This window comes from Vicugna pacos, chromosome 19, assembly GCF_048564905.1.
Source record: "Vicugna pacos chromosome 19, VicPac4, whole genome shotgun sequence".
Lineage (NCBI taxonomy): Eukaryota > Metazoa > Chordata > Mammalia > Artiodactyla > Camelidae > Vicugna > Vicugna pacos.
This window is the reverse complement of record NC_133005.1, coordinates 10,040,286-10,061,641: the sequence shown is the minus strand read 5'-3', so window position 1 is coordinate 10,061,641 and position 21,356 is coordinate 10,040,286. Positions and strand designations below refer to the sequence as shown.

The 21,356-nt window shown below is 43.0% G+C and overlaps 1 protein-coding gene across 1 annotated transcript in view; it reads left to right on the top strand.

The window, feature by feature from the left end:
* The window catches only part of LOC140687213 (uncharacterized), a 103,718-nt gene extending 82,875 nt beyond the window's left edge, over positions 1–20,843 (top strand). Inside the window, exon 6 of the mRNA XM_072943528.1 lies at positions 20,324–20,843. Coding sequence (XP_072799629.1) covers positions 20,324–20,572 — 249 coding nt within the window. The 3' untranslated portion in view covers positions 20,573–20,843. The remainder of the gene's footprint in view (positions 1–20,323) is intronic.
* The last annotated feature ends 513 nt before the right edge of the window (positions 20,844–21,356 follow it).

Sequence of the window (21,356 nt, the reverse complement as noted above, 5' to 3'; positions counted from 1 at the left end):
TCCTCCACCAAAAGAGCCTCTCAGAAAAGTAGATTCAAATTACTTTAAAGGTTGGCTCATCCTCATGAAATGATAGTATCATAAAAAAAACTGTGCACATCACAGAATATATTTTATTTGATTTACACACACATATGTGCATGCAAACACACACACACACAAAATCAGTCTACCTCCCACTTGCAGAGGGAGAAGGCCCACTTTTTCTGAGTTTTCATTCACAGAGAGTGAGAACAATGTCTCTTACACAGACTTTCACCAGGCTTTGTGCATGGTGTTTTTAATTGAATTTCTGTTTGTGGCCATAGATATAGTCTCCTAATAGAAGAGAGAAAGTGGAGACATAGACATTCCGCTGAGATATTGGTGTCATCATATTTTAGTTGTAAAGGACTTAAGACAGCATAGAGTCGCAACATTTTATGGGTGAGAATCCATGATGTTGTAACTTGGACAAGAACCTGGGTCTTCTGCCATCTTGTCCACGTGGGTGAAGAGGCAACTGGGCAGGGGATAGTAGGGATCCTTCCTGCTTCACTTCCATGTTCTTGCTAGTTTTCATTTCAGCTGCCTTTAGTTTATGTTCATGAGGCCACTCATGGGAAGGTCACTCTGTCCTGATAGATTGAGTTTCTTATCAGCGAAAAGCTCTGGACCCACTCATATTTCCCAGAGTTTTCTGCTGACCTGCTGACACTTTATATAATTGAGACCTAAGACACTACTGAATATAAAATCCTTATTGTTATCGTTTCCCCTCGAGTTCCATAGGAATGGGGTGCTGTCTCAGGCTGTCTAAAGCCAGATCTGAACAAAGATAGGGTGATGGGCTGTGCTGCTGGACCTACACAGTCGAAGGGGATTTCCACCTTAGCTTTATAATCAGGCAGATTAGTTCAAATCTTGCCTTTACCAATTATTATCTTTGTGTCTTGGGGGAGAAACTGTACTTTTTTGTGTCCAAATTTGTTTATCTGTAAATAAGTTCAGTATTTATTTTAAGGTTTCTGTTTTAGAATTGAATGAGCTAATTCCTTCATTTATACCTAAAATAATGATCCTATGGTTCTATGCTGGTGCCTTGGTAGTTGATTACTAAGGGAATTGGCAGTGAGAATGGGGGTGGGGGACCCCTGGATAATAGAGCTTATATTCCAGGATATGCTTGTAAAACACTGGATGTGCAGTGGATTTTTAGTAAATATCTACTCCTTTCCTAATCTGCATTGATTGTTTATATATCTTTATACAAATATATGAACAATTTTTATTTCAATTTAAATATTTTTGTAGTATTTACATTATGTAGCTATAAAAAATACGTGAAATAAAATGATTTGACTTTTATTTTCTTTTCAATAAGCAAAACAAAATAAAATAGAACAGAAAAAAGTTTTGAGGGAGTAGAAATAATTTTATTTCTGTGGAATCAATTCCGTATAATAGGTTTTTTGTCGTGTTGTTAAACAGCATATAAAATTGATAGGTTGTGACATAGTTGAAATGAGGAAACAGTGGAGACATACTACCTCTAATGCAGTCATTTTGTTACCAAGTCCAAACTCGTTCTGCTTGCTGCAGGACAGGCCAATAAATGGGGAGATGAGATGTTGGAGTAAGGAATAGTGACTTTATTTGAAAATCTGGCAGACCCAGAAAATGGCATATTGATATCCAGTAGAACTCTCTTCCCCAAAGCAGAATTCAGTCTCCTTTTCTACTAAAAAGCGGCGGGGATGTGTTTGGTTGTTGCAAACTTCTCGCTGTACGAATTGTTTGTCCTTGGAATCCTTTGTTCCTGCAGCTGTCCATGTGGGTCAAATTAAGGTGCCCCCGTAAAACCTCCAAATAAAAGAAAGGTTATTATCTATTTTGCAACTTGCCATCTGTACATAAGTGTAGAAGAGCTAATATCCTTAAAGATCAGAGCCCGGAGAATAGGCTGTCCTGGATATTTCAGGCTAAAGGCAACTTTTTTTACAAAAGGTGCAGAGATAGCAAGTCGGAGCCTAGAAAACAAGGTACAGGTTTAAAGCCAAACGAACACATCTAACATGGAGTCAAATTTGTTCTTTTCTATTACAATTTCTTTTTCTAACTCATAAATAATTTTAGTAAGAAACATTAGAAATTTTTTTTATTTTTGCTTCTTAATAACGGATTACAACTACACTTTAGTGAGCAGGGATGCTGTGCGTGCCTTGGGGTCACAGCAAACTCTTGTTGGGGGTGGTCGACCCTGCAACATACCTGATGTCCCGTGAGTGTTGGTGAGGGTCCCCCTAACCAGGGGCTCTCTTCAGGAACCACCATATGGGCATTGACCTCTGGAGACCTCTTTTTCAGCTGCAGGAAATTTTTTCAGATTTTGTGATGGAAAAATCACTCCAGCTGCAGATAATCAGGGAATAAAGGAAGAGGAAAAGGGCTTGAAGTAGAGTAGAAGAGAAGGGCAGAAGATCAGGGAACCTGGGGGCTTGGCAGCGGGGCCTCGGGAGAGAGAGGAGCAGAGGTGTGGAGGGTCCCGGCTACGGAACCAGCTCCTGCAACTTTCCCCGCACCCAAGCCACACAGCTTTTAATTGGGCCCAGGACTCCCTCCTGTCTGGATGTCACCCTGGCCAGAACTTTGAGAATCGAAGCTAAGGGGTGGTCAACACTCACCTAGGGGGTCACTGAGGACTTTGCTCAAGTCCACATTGACTTTTCCAGTCATGTGCCTTCACCTGTTCTTTATCTCAGGATCTGAGAAGCAGGAGCAAGGAACTCATGGAGAGATCCAGGAAGATATCTGACTGTGTTAAGAGACGACAGTCACAGTGACACGTGGAGCGAAGACACTTGCAGTAAAGTAAAATAACTTCACAACTATTGCATCAGAGCTGCAAGTGTGAGAGAGCCTAAGCCTGTCTCAGAGTGCAGGGGACAAGAGAAAAGGAATGGTAAAATTACCACTGACATTTGAAATTTTGTTAGAAAGAATGCTACCGTTAATTGTATCACTTGAATGTATGCAGGTGTTTTTCTATGAGCATTCATAGGTTCACAAAACCCCACCAGCCACTCTTGCTCCCATCTGGTGTGGGCTTTCTCAAGCACAGTGCCCTTCCTGCTTGGGTGGGCCACGCTGCTGGTCCTCGCCTGGGGCCGGACTGCTACAGGACACTGAGTCCCCGAGGCACGACCTGGGATACATGACAGGAACATCTCTGCTCTTGGCTGAGGGCCTCCGTTTCCCCCTGCAGTGTAAGAATGCCGGTGACTCAGTTAGAAGCATGCATCCAAGCCATCCTTCCGTGTCATCACCATCTAGAAGCGGTGCCTGAATATTCTGAATTTCTGCAGAATGTTGTTTACAATCACCTTAAACAAGTGAGTGTGTGTCCTCTTTCAAGTGGAGGAATTACTGCCGTTTTCCTGGAACTTACTCACCACTAGTCCATCTGATTTTTCTGTGCTAGGATTCAGTATAGCCTGCTAATAACTCTGCAGTCAGATCTTGAAACCCTGATGAAGAGGATTATTTATTTTCTTTCCTTATATGATAGTATTTTACTTTCAAAATTCTAAGTTTTCTGTTCTTGGAGGAATTTTTTGGGGGTTTGGAGAAACAACTTTGCTCTTACCATCTTTGTGACCTGTTGCTATATGCGTCTCACCTGTCTTCTGTCACTTGTGAGGCGGTTCCATTTGTGACCCTGTCCGGGTTATTCATGTTATAAAACATAAAATCTGTAAAAGTACAGAACCCTTTTACTCCGAAGACATTCCACAAATACTCCTTTAATCTGTGTGTGGTTTTAACAACACACAAACATTAGAACATATACTTGCAGGTTGCCAGTGCAAAATCCCCAAATGAATAGTCTAGCTCAACATCTAAAATCTTTCTTATCTACGTTGGATATGCATGGATAAGTGAAGCAGTTTGCTAAGAACTCAAGACCAGGTTTAGGATACAGGCTGATGTAGCTCAGCAGGTCCTCCCAAGCTGATGCTCTGCCAGAGAGTGGGGTTGAGGGGAGAGGGCGTGCCCTGCCCTCCATGAGCTGACAGTTTCATGGCAAACACCTTCACCAGGTGAAGAAATTGGAGTTTCTTCTATGAACAGTGGGTCTGAAAAGAGCCCAAAAATCGTGGGAGTGACACAATCCCATTTGTCTCAAGTAGGGGAGAGTGGCTGCGGGGCCACTTGGGAGACTCGTGAGTCCAGGTGGGCAGTGTTGGTGGCTTCCACTTGAGCGGTAGGATAGTGGGTAAAAGCGAACAGATTGAAGGCATGTTTAGATGGTAAAAAGAAAGAATTAAAGCTGTCTGAAGGTAGGATGGAGTAAGGCCCAGGTTTCTGGGTGGATTAATGAGTTAAATGATGGTCCTGCTGTGTTCTGAGGAGGGAAAGCTGCAGAGGGATTTCTGGGGGAAAACTGATGAGTTCAGCTGTGGGTAAAGTGAAAGGTTGTTAGATGTGTGGTCTGGGAGCTCAGGTGAGAGCCAGTAGTGAGTAGGGAGAGGGGAGAGAGACTTTCAAATAATTTTATCTTGGGAACATACATATAAGGATGAGTAATGACACACTTAACCCCTCTATATTCTGTATTTAAAACCCAGTAACATTTTGCTATATTGATTGCAGGGGTTCTTAATTTTATAATACAAATAAAATAAATAGAAACAAAATAGTGGAGTTAATGAATATCTTAGAGTTGATGTGTGTCCTTGTATGTATTTTGATTTCTCATCTTTATAAACATAATCTACAAAAAGTTAACTTGCTTAGAATAAGAGTTAAACACAGGGACATGACACATTCTGTCGGGGGTTGAAGGTGATATCTTTGGCAAATTATATAGCCTCTCTTTGCCTTTGTTGCATCTTCTGTGAATGCCCCCGGGCCCCTCATCACAGCTGATTTCCTAGACTAGAAGTTGGGAGGGAGGCTGCTGAAGGGAGTAAGAGGTGGCAACTGCTAGGAACAAAGAAGACAGAGACAAAAACAGATTAAAGCCGAGAAACTGAGTCCTAATACCCTCAAAGGAAAAATAATCCCACAGTGTTTTGAGCCACTTATCGTAAGGGAAACAAAATCACGTGGATCCAAATCTCTTGAGCATATGTATATTGTGGGTGGGAGGGTATCATCAGAAAAGGGTTGAGAAGAGGCTTTTTGGTTTCCCTTCACGTTTTCAGTAAGAATGGGGTGCAGAAGCGAAAACCACCTGCTTCACAGTAGAAGGTGTTGTTTTGTGCGAAACTGACCAAAGTTTGGAAACCAGTCATCAGTGGTTCTGGGAAATGAAGAGGCTTCTGGATTGGGTGGGGCACTTGCTGTGACTTCCAGGTGACCTGCTGGCTGGGGGCTGTGAGGCGGGCAGTAGGTTTGCAGTGTGACCTGGGCATAATCCCTGGCTCTGAGGCTGCTGGTCTGACTAGCAGACCTGGGCAGATGCAGTCCTATTGGGGCATCTCACGATGTGGCCTGGGACACCTGCCATGCTGAGGGCGAGAGGAGGGATCCCCTAAGGGGGTGTCCCTGTGAAGAGTAGAAACGTCCTCCTGAAGGGGAGGAAGAGCCTCTCAGCAGCGGGCCGGATGCACAGGCAAGAGCAGCCTGAGCACGGAGATTTCGGGGACCTGGAAGTCATAAAGTGGCCCGAACAGCCTTGTTCCTGAGAAACTGGAGGGAAAAGATGCTGCAAATGCAGGCTAATTTCAGACCCTGTGGTGGGTCATGAGTGATAGGAAAGAACTGGTCAGGCAGGCACGAGAGAACCCTGTGGTTGTCCCAGTTGGGGCGTCACACCAGAGGGAGGAGCAGAGCTATAGACTTTGTCACTTTTTATCTGTGTGACTTTGAACAATAACACCCCACCTCTCTCTATATATATCTTCATCTGTAAAGTGACAGAGTGACAACTCGTGTCATCAGAAGGCTTAGTTTAGCTCTGATCCTCTTTGTCCAGTCCTGTCAGTGCTGCCCTGCAAGGTTCTGCAGTGGCTGCTCTTACCCTGAGATGGGAGGGCGTAGAAGGGCATTGTAGCACCCGAGGGCAGGAAGGGGTTGCTTTAAAAGCAGACATGTAGCCTCCTGCAGCTGCAGACCTGCAGGCAGTTTGGTTTATGGTCGTGGAGAGGACTTTGGAGGTCTTAGCATCGTCTTAAGGCTTGTTTTCCCTTGGGGACCTGATTTGCCTTTGCAGATTAATGTTGAAGATTTGGGCTTCTGGCAAAGCTGTTTTCAGAGATGGGTATATATGTAACATATAGTATAAAATGAAAGGTTTTATTTAATATTTGGGACTTTGTAGCTGTAGGGAACAGCTCTGTTGGCCTGGTTTCCACGGAGGACACTAGCGGTCGTCAGAGCGTGCGGGAGGGCAGGCAGCCTGCAGTGCTGCTGCGGGGGTTCTCCCCAGCAGGACGCTCTGCTGAGTTGACTCTTCTCTGAGTTTGGTTGCCAGAGGAGCAGACAGCAAAGTAATGAGTTCTGGTGGGATTGTATAATGACAGGAAGAAAGAGGGAGCCGTAGTTCTTAGGGACTACTACACTCTTTTGGTTCCTGATCCAGTGTGTCCCATTACAGAATTGATGAGTTGTGTCTATTCTGGGACTTGATTGAAATAAACGTGCAGCCTGAATATTAAGAGTTATGTTTTATTTGTCAGGAGGACTCGAGCCAGGATGACCGCCTCTCAGAACACTCTGAGGGACTGCTCCCAAGAGTATGGGAGAAGCTAGGATTATATAGGAGCTTTACAACAAAGACCAGGTAGTCAGAACAATAAATCATTGCTTGTTATCTAAAGAAAGCCAGGTATCTCAAGTTCATGAATTTAATGCTTTTCAATATATGGGAGGAAGCCAACATTTGGGCTGACTGAATATATACTTTAGACAAGCACCTAGCTATCTAGGGCCAGTAATCTGTCCTTTCTTATTCTGAGTCTGCTCAGAGGGCACCGTTGTGAATGGCTGCAGGCCTGTCTTCACTGGGGGGTGGCGGCAGCTGCTGATGACTTGTTTTCAGCATTCTTTGTTTAGTGACATGGTTGCAATATTTTCATTCAATTTGTAGTATTTTCATTCACAGAAAATTATGATATTACCCTGATTATGGATAATCTGGAAGCTTGGAATGGAACCGAGATGGAATTACTGCAGGTAACTTCTACTTTAATAAGCCATGTGTAAACATGAACACGGAGGAAGCATACAAAAGGATTCGGTGGTGAATGGGAAGGGTTTCTGCACGTTACAGGAGAAGGCAAGGCAGAATTCCTCTTCTTTGTGGGCAGGTATGTGAGTCCAACTTTCCTTTCTGAAGTGCTTTCTGATAACTGTTTATGGTAATGAACCAACATTGACAAACGGTGACACACATTGCATTTAAGAGCTGGCTGGCTTCAACTTGGGTATTGGACAGGTGGAATTCATAGGCAGTGGTCAGGTGGATGGGACAGAGATGGAGCCCAGGCCTGGGCCCATATTCAGGTTGAAATCGCCATTTACTCACCATAGCGCCTTGGACTTGAATGTAACCTCTCTTAAACTGATGGTGAATCTGTGAAATGGGCATGATAATATTCGTTACATCCTGGGCTTGTTGTAAGTTCTGAAGATTTTTATAGCACACATGAAGCACTTAACACACTGACACTTAGCAGTGTACACTTTGTTCGACCACCACGCTTGGTGTGTGTCAGAGCCTTAAAGGCAGCATGTGTCTGTTTAGGATGCACTGGTAGCCCCTTGGCTAGTTTGTGAATTTGGTGATTTCCTTTAATACTTGTAATTCTGTGTGCCATGGGCAGTTATTTTTATGGACAGATGAGGAATCTCAGGGTAAAAAAGACTGTGTAATTTGCCCAAAGTCAGACCATAATTTTGTGTGCAGGGGCCTTGGTTCAGCATGGGCTCCTGGGCCTTCTGCTCTCTCCGTTCAGCACCAGAGCCAGATGTGGGCTCGGCTGTTTCCCAGCCCAGAATATCCGGCAGGCCACAAGAGACACCTGGCCCTGTGCTGCTTGAGAAAAATCTCCGGAGGAGAGGCAGTTACAAAAGGGATAAACATAAAAACAGATGACAGCAAATTGTGATCAGCTCTAAGAAGGAAAGGAACACGTCTGGCCGTGCAGAGCTGGGAGCTTTCCCGTCGGGGCTGCTCTGGGGGCGCTCAACTCAGCTAAACAAGCTCTGCTGCTACACCAAGGCAGGAAGGCAGGGCGCGTGTGGCCAGGTAGACAGGGCCTCGTTGATCGTACTCATTCCCTATTAAGTGGCAGGTGTCACAGGCACTTAACTAATAAACAGATGTTGGCCATAATCATCATGCATTTTGCTTGGTAGTTTTATTGGCGCCAACTTTGAGAGGAGGTCTTTGAATCTGGGGAGTTTGCTGCATGCCCGTGATTACCATGGATATACCCCCACTCGTCTTTCAACCTAGACTGGTGTGGCTGTCATGTCCCAGCCTTGTGAATGGCATCGTGTAGCTTCTCCCAAGTGGCCCAAATGACTGACATTGACATGCTTAATTCATAGGAAATGGTATGTGACAATAAGAGAAAAAGTTAGTAAGAAATTGCAAAACTAGAAAATAACCAATTCTTCCCCTGCTGGGGGACCGTACCCTGTGTCACTCACCCCACTCACTGCCTGTCACCTCCTCCCCGAGGACTCCATGTTCAGAAGCCACTCTGAGCCTTTGAAGAACATTTTGCCTCATGACACTGTTGACTAGGTCCTGCGACATCTCTGTCCCTGGTTAACTGTCTCTTCAAAGCCATTTAAATTTCTTGCAGGCTCCTCCACTCAAATGTAAGAATAGCCCCTTTAAACTTCTTGATGCAGCTCCTTAATGAAGATCTTGGGAAGGAAACCTAGCCAAAACCTGGGAGGTATTCACATAGTGAATGTAACCTGAGCATTTTTTGACGTTCAGAATCAGAGCGGTGGGAGACACAGGAAGGCATTTTTAAGTTAGAAAGTGGAAAGAGAAAGGTCTCAGGATGTTTGAGACTGAAACATCTCGGTCCCAGCCAGCAAGGCACCTGCGTTCAGGATGGTGTGTGGGGAGTGCAGAGTTCTCAGAAAGAAAGAAGTGGTGGGATGGCAGGGAGGACATTTAGGTACTTAACTGGGGAAGGAAAAAGTTGGCTGAACAATTCATGGTTGAACAAGAGGATTGTGACATGATGTGCTTGTATTTTGGAGAGAAGGGTTTTGTGGAGCCAGGCCTAAGGAGAAATCTCTCTGACTGGAGAGTCAGCACAACAAAAAAACACAGAGAACCAGGCAGACCCCATGGCCCCTGATGGGGGAGAGGCTGCCCACCAGTTGGAGACCTGGAGGCTGCTTCTGTCCCTTAGCTGGGGCCTCAGACCTCACTTCATATCCCAGTCCTGTTGATACAAGAAAAAATATGTGGGGCATGAGAAGGGCTGTGTCCCAGGCTTCCGTTGAGCCCCTGGGATGTGCCCCACCAGATTTTGTTCCTTGGCTTCATGCAGTAAAGAATTCAAGAACAAGCCAGTGTTGAGTAAAGGTAGATTTATTCAGAGAGATACATTGACAGGCATGAGAAACGTCACGAAGTATGGGGGTTTGATGCTCAGATTAAAAGTAGGCACACACTCCACAGAAATAGTGTGGGCCTTCTCCGAAGAGGTCGAGAGAGGGGTTCCTGGGAGGTGGCTCTGTGTTGCTCCTTTTCTTGGGCTTCGTGGTTTCATATGCTAATAAGTAGAAGGACCAGCCTTAGGGCAAGGGGCTGGGATTCCAGGGAGTTGGCCATTTTCCACCCTTTGACCTTTTGTGGCTAGCCTTGTGACTGCCATGGTGCCTGGGGCCGTGTTATTCACCATGTTACTATTACAATGGGTGTATAATGAAGCTCAAGATCTGCTAGAAGTTAAATCTCTTCATCCTGAGCCTCAAGACCTATTGGGGGTTGAATTCTTCACCATTTTGATGTTAATTGCTGTGGTCTTTCTTGAATGGCTTGCTCTGCCCCCTTCCATCCTGTCTCACTGTGATGACACAGAGAGAGCAAAGGCCGGGCCCTGCGTGTGTTCCTGCATTTAACAGCGGGAGATGTGGGGTGGGCTGAGGATGACTCTGAGTGGTGAGAAAGATGTTTCAGATTTTCCCACATGAGACATGGGGACCTGCCAGCAGCCATCGCAGATTTATCTCACGGGCATTATCGCTTGTGTTGTTACGGAAACAACAGGCCAGCCAAGAAATAAGCACCACTCAGAGGGTGGGAGTACTGAGATTTATTATGCCAGCGGGCTCAGAGGGGCTTCTGTTCCCAAGCCCTGAGCACATCCAAGACGTGCACATGAGGTTTTATAGGGTTAATTACAAGTATGGGGCTTTTAGCCAATAAGGCTCAAACAACAAAAAGCAAGGAATCAGTACACTGAAGCTTATCAATTTGGAACAGATCACGTTACTGACAATTGTTGACCTTGGATTTACGAGTTAGCTTGTTAGCCCAGTAAACTGACACTGAACTTCAGATTTACGAGTTAGCCCAGCAAAACTTAGATCAGTAAACCGACACTTATCACACTTAGATTTGTGACTTAGCTTGTTAGCCCAGCTGGGGTTTTTGTTCACAGTGTCACTCATCTTTTCTATTTTTCTTTTTTTTTTTAAAGTATTTAATCCAAATTTAATATCAGGATTTTTTTTTGGAAAGAAATTTCTCTTTTTCTTTTCTTTGGGGCTCTTTTGGGGGGTAGGTAATTAGGTATATTTATCTGTTAGTGGAGGCCCTGGGGCTTGAACCCAGGACCCTGTGCACACTAAGCACACGCTCTACCACCTGCACCATCATCTTTTTCTTTTTGCTTTAGCTGCCAAGAATCTTAAAGCTGAATTTCTAGTCGGCCTTTAACACTTGCCCTGACTTCATGGAATCCATTTTTATGAGTTTACCTCCCCCTGGTTTCATTTAAGTATTGAATCTCCATTTTCTCTTCACTCTCAGTTTTGCCTTTTTGTTGTTATGGTTGTTAAGCTGTGTTTAAAAAATTGTTTAATTTCTCTTTTACCAGGAGGCTGAAGTAAATAAATATGTAAACAAACATCACACTTAAATGCTTTTATATATTCTAAGCTGTTTAGTAGTTAATTAAAAACCAAATTGAATATTAAAGGGATAACATTTTTAAATTATTTTTTAATTTTTTATAAAGACATAGCTGATTTAAAATATATGTTTCAGGTGTACAATAGATGCTCCATTTATAGTTACTGTAAAACATTGTCTGTATTCCCTGTGTTGTAAGATACATCCCTCTAGAGTGTTTACATTACATGTTGCAGTTTGTATAAGAAATTTGGGTAGCGCAGAGTCTGGGACGTGGCTGTGGCTGACCCAGGTTCACGCAAACCCTGCCTGTCAAAGCTCAGGCCCTCACTCCTGTCTGCAGGGGAGCGAGTGGAGGCAGCTCTCATCAGCGCTGGCACCACACTCTGAGTGGCAGTGACAGCAGTGACTGTGTGTGGACGTGAAAATTGTTGTTCCAAGATTTTTACATGCTTTTCTGCATGTAATAATTAAAGCCCTCCTGTGAGGAAGCGTTTTAAGTTTTTAATGAATAATACATTTTATTTTGATATTGATAGACTTCAAAACTCCGGAAAATTTACAGGAGTAGTACAATAAATGCTTAGATACAGTTCACCTTAAAGGGCACTATTTGCCCTTTTGTGACGGGCTTATTTTAGCATACATTTTCAAAGTTCATTCATATTGTAACCTGAATCAGTACTTTATTCTTTTTGTTTGGTAAAATCCTTTTCCTTTTTTTTTCGTTTTTGGTCTATTTAAAAATATTTTCATTGAAGTCTAGTCAGTTTATAGTGTTGCGTCAGTTTCTTGTGTACAGCACAAAACTTCAGTTAAATAGGAACATACCTGCATTCATTTTCATATTCTTTTTAAACATAAGTTACTATAAGTTATTAAATATATTCTCCTGTGCTATACAGTATAAACTTGCTGTTTATTGTATACATACTCAGCATCTGCAAATCTTGAACTCCCAATTTATTCCTTCCACACCCTCTCCCCTCTGGTAACCATAGTTTGGTTTCTATGTCTCTGTGTCTGTTTCTGTTCTGTAGATAAGTTTATCTTTTTGTTTCTTTGTTTTTGTTTTTTTTTTTTTTGTTTTAGATTCCACATGTGAGCGATCTCATATGGTATTTTTCTTTCTCTTTCTGGCTTATTTCACTTAGAATGACATTCTCCTGGTCCATTCATATTGCTGCAAATGGCATTATTTTATTATTATTTTATTGCTGAATAGTAGTCTATTGGACATATATACTACAACCTCTTTATCCAGTCGTCTGTCAGTAGACATTTAGGTTGTTTCCATGTCTTGATATTGTAAATAGTGCTGCTGTGAACATTGGGGTGAAAGTGTCTTTTTGAATTACGGTTCCTTATGGATATATGCCCTGGAGTGGGATTGCTGTGTCATCTGGGCCCCCAAGGTTTTGTCTTTTGAGGAACCTCTATACAGTTTTCCACAATGGCTCCACCAAACTGCATTCCCACCACAGTGTAGGAGTGTTCCCAATTCTCCACAGCCTCTCCAGCATTTAGTGTCTATGAACTTCTGAATGATAGCTATTCTGACTGGTGAAAGGTGATACTTGTTTGCAGTTTTGATTTGCATTTCTCTGATAATGATATTGAGCATTTTTTCATGTGCCTATTGGCCATTTGTATGTCTTCATTGGAGAAATGTTTCTTTAGGTCTTCTGCCCATTTTTGGATTGAATTGTTTGTTTTTCTTTTTTATCAAGTGTAAAAGCTGTTTACATATTCTGGGAATTAAGCCCTTGTCACTTTCATTTAATGCAACTATTTTCTCCCATTCCATAGGTTGTCTTTTTGCTTTAATTTTTGTTTTCTTTTCTGTGCAAAAGCTTGTAAGTTTAATTAGAACCCACTTGTATATTTTTGCTTGTATTTCTATTGCTTGAGTAGACTGCTCTTGGAAAACATTGTTGAGATATATGTCAGATGTTTTGCCTATGTCTTCTTCTAAGAGGTTTATAGTGTCTTGTCTACAATTTTAAGTCTTTAAGCCATTTTGAATTCATTTTTTTGTATGTTGTGAGGGGGTAGTCTAACTTCATTGATTTACATGCAGCTGTGCAGTTTTCCCTGCACCATTTGCTGAAGAGGCTGTCTTTATTCCATTGTATGTTCTCACCTCCTTTGTCAAAGATTCAATTACCAAAAGTTTGTGGGACTATTCTTGGTAATTTTGTTTATCCATTCATTGATGGATGGATATTTTTAGTGACTTTTAGCTACTCTGAATGATACTGCTATGAATATTGATGTGCAAGTTTTTTGTGAGAATACATTTCCGTTCTGTTGGCTGTACAGTTGGCCCACCATGTCTGTAGTTTCCACTTCATGGATCCAGATGGCTGATTGCAAAGGGACTTGATCATCCTTGGATTATGGTATCCAGGGTGGGGGGTTCCTGAAACCAACCCCCCGAGGACACTGAAGGATGACTCTACATGTAGGAGTGGAATTGCTCAGCCACATAACTCTAACCTTTTGAGGAAACATCGGGCTCTTCCAAAGAAGCTGCACCATTGCCCCTTTCCAACGGCTGCATATTGAGGGTATCCATTTCTCTGCCTCCTGACTGACACTTTTTATTGTCCATGTTTTGATTATAACCATCCTAGTGAGTTTAAAATGAGATCTCATTTTGATTTTGATTTCGCTAGTGATGCTGAGCATCTTTTCAGATGCTTATTGGCCAATTGTGTATCTATTTAAATCCTTGGCAAATTAAAAAATTGGGTTGATTTTCTTTGTATTGTTCAGTTGTAAGCATTTGTTTTATATCCTGGATACTAGTCTCTTATTAGATATATGCTTTGCAAGATTTTTCTCCTATTCTGCAGATTGTCATTTCACTTTAATTTTTTTAAACATTAAAACAATTTCTTTATAGGGGAGGTAATTAGATTTATTCATTTTGTTTTTCTTCCTTAGCACGCACTCTATCATTTGAGCTACCCCTTTCCCCTTTCATTTCACACTCTTGATGATGTCCTTTGTAACAAATGATTTTAATTTGATGAAGTCCATTTTATCTATTTTATTTTATCACTTGTGCTCTTGGTATTGTATCTAGGAAGCCATAGCCTATCCTATGACCACAAAGATTCATACTATGTCTTCTTTTAGAAAGTTCATACATTTAGTTTTTACGTTTCTGTCTGTGATCCATTTTGAATTAATATTTGTTATATAAAATACGGGGTCCAGATTCCAGATTCATTCTTTTGCCTTCAGATACCCAGGTGTCTCTGCTCCATTTGTTGAATAGACTATACTTTCAATGGAGTGTTGTTGGCACATTTCTGGAAAACTGACTGTAAGTGTAAGTTTCCCCCCAGGATTTTTTATTGTGTCTCATAGATTTCTGCATCCAAACTTATGACAGAAGCATAATGACTTGAGTGCTATAGATTTGCTGTAACCTTTGAGTGAGTCCTCCAAATTTGCTCTTCTTTTTCAAGATTGTTTTGGCTGACCTGGGTCCCTTGCTTTCAATATGAATTTTGGGATCAGTTTTTCAATTTTTGCAAAGAAGTCAGCTGGAATTTTGATAGGGATTCCATTAAATATGTAGATTACTTTGGGAAGTCTTAACATTTTTAACAATATTTTCTACCATTGCATGATCATGGGATGCCTTCCATATATGAAGATATTTTAAAATTTTTGGTGATACTTCAAAATATTCAATGTACAAATCTTGTAAACTTTTGTTAAATGTATCTCTCATTTTATTTTTTATGCAGTTGTAAATGGAAAGGCTTAGCTTCATAAGGGTGGGACTATATATATCAATTTATTTATTTCTAGGATTCCTACATAGCAAATACACTAGGTTTATATTTGCTACATTGATCTATCCACAATTCTTCCCACCCCCGTGTCATAAGAAACCAAGACCCAGCTTAAGCCTATGTGGAAGTGAGAAATGAGACCTTTGGGTGGGGTTTGTGTAGATGATACTGAGATCTTATTCAGGATGGCTTCATCTTAATTTCTTTTAAACAATCCTTTCAGAGTATATAGTCAGATACATTAGGAAAATGCTCTTTTGATGTGCAGAGGAGCTAAGACTATAATTTTCAAGTAATTTCTAGTGAGAGTGTTGTACTTGAAACATAATTTGCATCAATCTTTGAAGATTTATGTTTCAGGAGATTTGAGTAAATAATACCTGTCTTTATTCAATAACTACAACTAAATGCTCAAGCAACATGTAAGAGTTTGAGCAAACTGCTCCCGCCCCGTAGTGCTGGTTGGTTGCAGCTGTAACTGGAGTCAGCGCTTACCTCGCCCAGTACACTTGTGCTGATCTGCTCAAAACAGTTCGTCCAACAGTTTGTCGGTAGTCTTTTAGACAAAGCCATAAAGCATTGATTTAAGGTTGCTGGAATGTAATCTATTCTTATTAATATTAAGTAAGCACATATTGAGTACTTACTGTATGTTGGGAATTGTCCCTCAGCCTCACATGAATATTACTTCTAATAAAACCTCTCATATTTCCCTGTTATTTGCACTTTACAGATAAGGAGACTGAGGATTAGGTCTTCTCTCTTTTGGGGGGAGCTCATTATCAATGATGGGAAGTTGTAAGGAAAAAGATATTGATTCATCCAGAGAAAATATTTTTCTGAGATTCAGTATTGAAGAAGGTAACCACTGAAGAGGGTGATCATTGTTTGAGTGAGACGAGCCCTGGGTTGTGCGGAGTCAGCATCCCTGTCCTGGACGCTGCACGTGTAGAGCTGCGTGGTGGGTGAGGCGGCGCGGCCACGCAGGGAAAGCGGATGCCGGGCCGTTGGGCTGTGCTCAGGCCCGGTGGGGCTTTCTCCTAAGAGCAGTGGACCGTCATTGACAGATTTTAAGTAGGCTAGTGCGGTGCTCTCATAGATCACTTTTGTCTTGTAGAATGCTTAGAAACATTTAGAAGGCTCGGCAGGAGGTGATGTGATGAGTCAGAGTAGGGTGGCTGCGAGGTGTAGCAGTGTTCAATTTTCAAGTGATTTTCAGTCCCAGGTTTGTGGCTCAGTAGCCGTGTCACTTTGGATGACACACCCAAGGAAGTGAAACAATTTATCTAATCAATAGAAGCAGTGATGTACCGAACTCCCAGGACTGCTGTGTAGATCTAGTGAGATAACGTGTGCACAGTGTGCAGCATGGTCCCCAGCACAGAGTCAGTGCTGAGGGAGTGCCAGTGAGTACCTGGTAGGACAGGTGTGGGTGGTGGATCTCGTTGACTGAGGAAATTTGTCCCTGAAGGAGGGGTCTTGTCACATCTGTGAGTGATTGGCCTGAGCTGGGAGAGGCAGGGAGACCTTGCCCCCGACCAGGGGCCCTGGGCAGGATGGCTATGGGAGGAACACCGTGAAGTTAGCTCTTTGCAGGTGGAGTTGGAGGTGCCCTTGAGACATCTAAGTGCATTGTCACAATCACAGAAGTGGTCTGGTCCCGGGCTGTGCATTTTCCTGCCGAGATATTGATCTCTGAACGCGAAGACATACTTTACAGGACAAGTGAATAGTAGTATCATCTCTCATCAAAGCTCACATCTCTTTATTCATCACTCACTTTGCTAATTGGGTACTTACAGAACACACTTCACTGTCCTCCCCTGGGCTCAGGCTCCACAGAAAAGAGCTGGTGAGTCTCCCTCTTTTCCAGAAGAAGACACACTTAGCTGGTAGACTTCTATACCTCGCCAGACTTAGAATTTTAGGTTGTTGATTTAATTCTATTTTCTGTTGGTCATCTCCTGACAGGAGAGACGTTTTACCTCATGGTCAGGTTTCAATTAGCTGTTACTGAGAATTGCTAGTCTGATCCATAGTGTATTTATTCTATTAACTTTGTAGAGTACTTATCATTTTTCTGTCTTTGCTCTTTAATTTTGTTTGCCCCTTCAATTTTCTATCTTATTTGGGACCTTATTTTATTTTTTAATTAAAAAATGTCTATTAGCATTTAACAAAACAAAAGCAAAGAAAAAATGCACATGATAGCTAAATTTAGAAAATATCTTGTGTGTTTTCTGTCTCAGCAATGGAGGGTTCTAGAAACTCGTGAAAAGCTTCATTACGTAAGTTCCTTTAAATTCTGATTAAGAAATAAAACCTTCCTTCCTCATCTTTCAAGCTGCACAGCTAATTGTCAAGAAAGTGAGGGGAAATTCTCAGAAGCCAAGACAAACCAGAAAGCAGGGATTCTGGGAGATACGTGAGCCTTAGAAGCCCTGGGGTGCCGGTTGGCTCCTGAACTGAGTTTCAGTTGCCCTGGCAGGAGGGCAGGAGGTGAGCCTGTGGCCTCTCACACTGGGAGTTGGATGGCTGTTCTAATGTAAGGCCAAGCACATCCTGAGAATCCTGCTTTATAAAAGGTTGAATTAGAAAGAAAAGAATAAAAGCATTCCTCAAGGCAAGGAAGTAAGGAAAGTAAAATTTTTTGGAAGCGGGAAAAAAATAACATATCCAAAGTAAGGATTTAGTTTAAAGCTGTTCTGGCATGAGAGTGACCACAAACCCATGGCAGAAAATCACAGCTCCTCCCGGAAAGAGAAGGTGTGTTTTGAATGAATCAGTGGACAGCCATTCTGAAAAAGGCCTCCAGAGTCTTCTGGATCAAGATACTGGACTCAAACACCTCCCTTCCATGGTCTCATTTAAATAACCAGAAAGGTTTTAAAGGAAAGAAGCCATAATCATAGTTCTATTTATTGACATTACTTTATGCTAGGAATTCAAAGGTGACTATGGAGTTGTCTCCTCTTTTATGGACCTTAATTTCTATTTGACATAGTTGGGGAACTTGGTGGAGGATGGTGTTAGTATGTTGCAATTAATCAGGAGAGGAGTTTAAGAAAGCAGTGAAGGGTTGGTGACATTTTTCGCTGAGGACAGTCCTGTTCAGTTGGCTTGTAATTACAGGCTCGTTGAGTTGTCACTGGAGGGAATTAATCTTAAGGAATTTGGACTTAACTCAGGCCTCTTCAGAATGGACAAGTGAACCTGGAGAAAGACAGTCAAATCTGTGCAGACATTGAAGTTCACTTCAACATGCGGTATCCATGAGCCAAAGATAGGACTAGTAGGCAGCACTTCTTGAGGACAGAGGAGTGGTTTTTAAGGTTCTTCAAGAATGAATCCCAAGGTACCGGGATGGCCAGTTGTCAAACTATGACTTTGCTCTTTGGACGGTGTATCCACCAAGGGTATTGGCCGTTTATAAGTTTCCATTTCTCCTTAATACATGTCAGGTTATGAGGACGTGGGCATAAACGTTTCACACCTTGTCAAGGTGACTTTGGGTACCTGCCTAGAAGCATGGGCACAGTTGCGGCTGCGTCATACATCTTGCCGCACATCCCGCTCCCCGGCTCCGTGATCACGGCAGAGTGATTCCTTATTGAGCTGTCCATCTCCTCTGTGACATCGTAACCAAACAAAAGACTGGAGAGTATTAGCTTGGCTTTTTTCTTTTCTAACATTCCCTTCAAATTATGATGACTGATAGTGGACCCAGTTACGTTTGCAGATGATTTACAAGTAGGGCTGTCAGTACAAACCTTGTAATCACCACTGTGTGATCTAGAGAAGAAAGTTACACTCTTTCCAAATTGTTTTGATGCACTTATGTGGGAAAATGATGTATGTTTGAATATGTATTTCCTCTCTTAATCATCATGGCTAGAGATGAATATTTGTAGACATGGAATGAGTACTCTGTATTTGAACTGTATGGTCCCCTAAATTCTCCCAAGCTTTTTAAAGTCATCACTGGAGTGCTACCTCCAGAGTGCCGCAAAGCATCCAACACTGCCTGCTCTTCGGACACTGTAAGTTTCCAAGTTGGAGAAGGCTGCTGGCTGGTGAGGCATTCTCTCGCACATCTCTGGTTGGGTGATGTGAGCTGAGAACACAAGAATTGGCAGACAGTAACTAACCACGATCACGTCCATTTCTGGAACACTCATGGAGGATTTTACACCTATGCTAGTGGAATACGTTATTTCATTTAGTTTTCCCAACAATCATAATTAGATTTTATCACCTGTATTAAAAAGGAAACTGTCAAATCGAGTGACGTGCAGACTTTGGACTGGAACATGGGTCTTTCTGATCCCTGTCTCTGTTCCCTCCCCGGCCTATCCTTGCAAATGACCAGGAGACTCTTCCTCAGTCTTGAGTTTCCCTCTGATGTTACCGCTCTCTTTGTTTCTAAGAGAGGAAAACAAGTCTAAACTTACTTTCCAGTTGGAAATGGAATGGAGAGTTAACGTTGGAAGCCGGGAGAATCTGTCCTGTGATGAAGTGGTCTCCGAGCCACTTCCACTGGGATGTCACATCACTGTCTGGGCCCCTTGCTCAGCCTGTGCACAGGTGACAGCGCAGTTGTTCCGAGCAGTCCTCCCGGACAGGGCAGTGGGTTGGAAATGAGTTTGGGGATTTGGTTTCATTACACAAGTTCCTGAGGGCCTTGACCTGGCACTTCGAGTGGGAGCATTCCCTGTCCCACAGACTGTACTCTGGGCCCGTGCAGACCTGACGTGGCCTCAGCCTGAGTCTCAGGGCCCGTGGTGATGAGCAGCATTTTAGCCCAGGGTCTGCCGGAGGCTCTGAGACTACTGGGCTGTGGGACTTTGTCCAGGATGATAATAATTCCTCCCCGAGTTTCAGATTTCCTTGCCTGTGAGCCGGGGTAGTAGTTGTTTCTGAGATGATTGTAATGATTCAATAACGGGCGCAGCGTGTGCTGACAGGTAGCTGGGTGCTTTAGGAGCAGAAGTCGCAGTCACTCTGTCAGCCTCTCCCTGTGCGCTCTGTGCTTTGAGAAGTTGTGTGTTTGGTGAAAGTCCCGCCCAGACCCTAGGGTCTAGATGAACTGTTGTTCCTTTACTTTCCCTTCCTTCTCCTCTTTCCCTTCTCTGTGTCCCATGTTTAGGTAGCAGATTCCTCTATTTCAGGGAATACGGGCTTTTCTAGTAAAGGGACAGGTGGAATGCGGAGAGGTGGGGCCCAGAGGGGGTCTGGAGTGTCTGTACAGTGCTGCTTCCCTGCGTTTCTGCATCCGGTCCCATCAGTGCACTAAGTCAGCCTTCCTCTTCCTTCAAGTGTCATCGGGTCTCTGTTTTAAGGGAAAACCATTTTTATGGGTCTTTTTTCACTTACGTGTTTCATTCAGATGCTTGTTGCTTTTCTCCCTGTGCTTCAGCGTTCCGAGGAGAGAATTCAGCCGTGCAGCATCCTCTGCGAGCTCTACGAGTTGATCGGCTTCCACTGCAAGTCCACCTTCTTCAAGCGGGTGGCCCCCGTGTGGCACGCGGCCCCCGGCATCCCAGAGCCTGGCGGGAAGGCCTGCTCCCGACTCCTCCTGCAGACGCTTCCTGGCTACAGTCTGTCACTGGACTTACAGGACTTCAGCAAATGTGTTGGAACTAAAACATTGCTTCAGCCCCATTAACCATGCCTGGTTTGGGCCCTGCTGTCCTGCCTCATCAGGGTGAATTTTGATTCATTTAGAACAGGGCTCAGCAGACTTTTCCTTTCAAGGGCTTGGGGGTAAATATTTCAGGGTCTGAAAACCTCCTGATCTCTGGTGCAGCTGCTCAGCTCTACTGTTTAGATGCCAGAACAGCCAGAAAGTCCACACACCCATAGAGCTTTATTAACAGTGGTGGCTGGGGCTGGATTGGGTGTATGAACTGCAGTTTGTCCCCACAGCCTCCTCAATATTGACACCTGCACCAGAGTGTACATTTGTGACAATGGGTGAACCTACACTGACATGTCATCATCACCCATAGCCCATAGTTGACACTAGGATTTACACATTGTTTTGTGCACTCTGTGGGTTTGGACAGATGTACAATGACATGTATCCACCATCACAGCATCATACAGAGTCGTCTGTCTTAGTGACCTTAAAATGCTCCGTGCTGCACCTCATTCATTGCTCTTTCCCCTCTAGCCTCTGGCAGCCACTGATCTTTCAGTCTCTGTGTTTTTCCCTTTCCCAGAACACCATACCGTTGGAATCAGACAGTTGCTGAAAATTCCCAGATTGGCTTCTTTCACTTGGTAATATGCATTTAAGGTTCCTCCATGTCTTTCCATTCCTTGATAACTCATTTCATTTTAGCACCAAATAATAGTCCATTTTCTGGCGGGACCACAGTTTATTTATCCATTCACCTACTGAAGAAGAGCTTAGTTGCTTCTGAATCCTGTTGAGTATGAATAAAGCT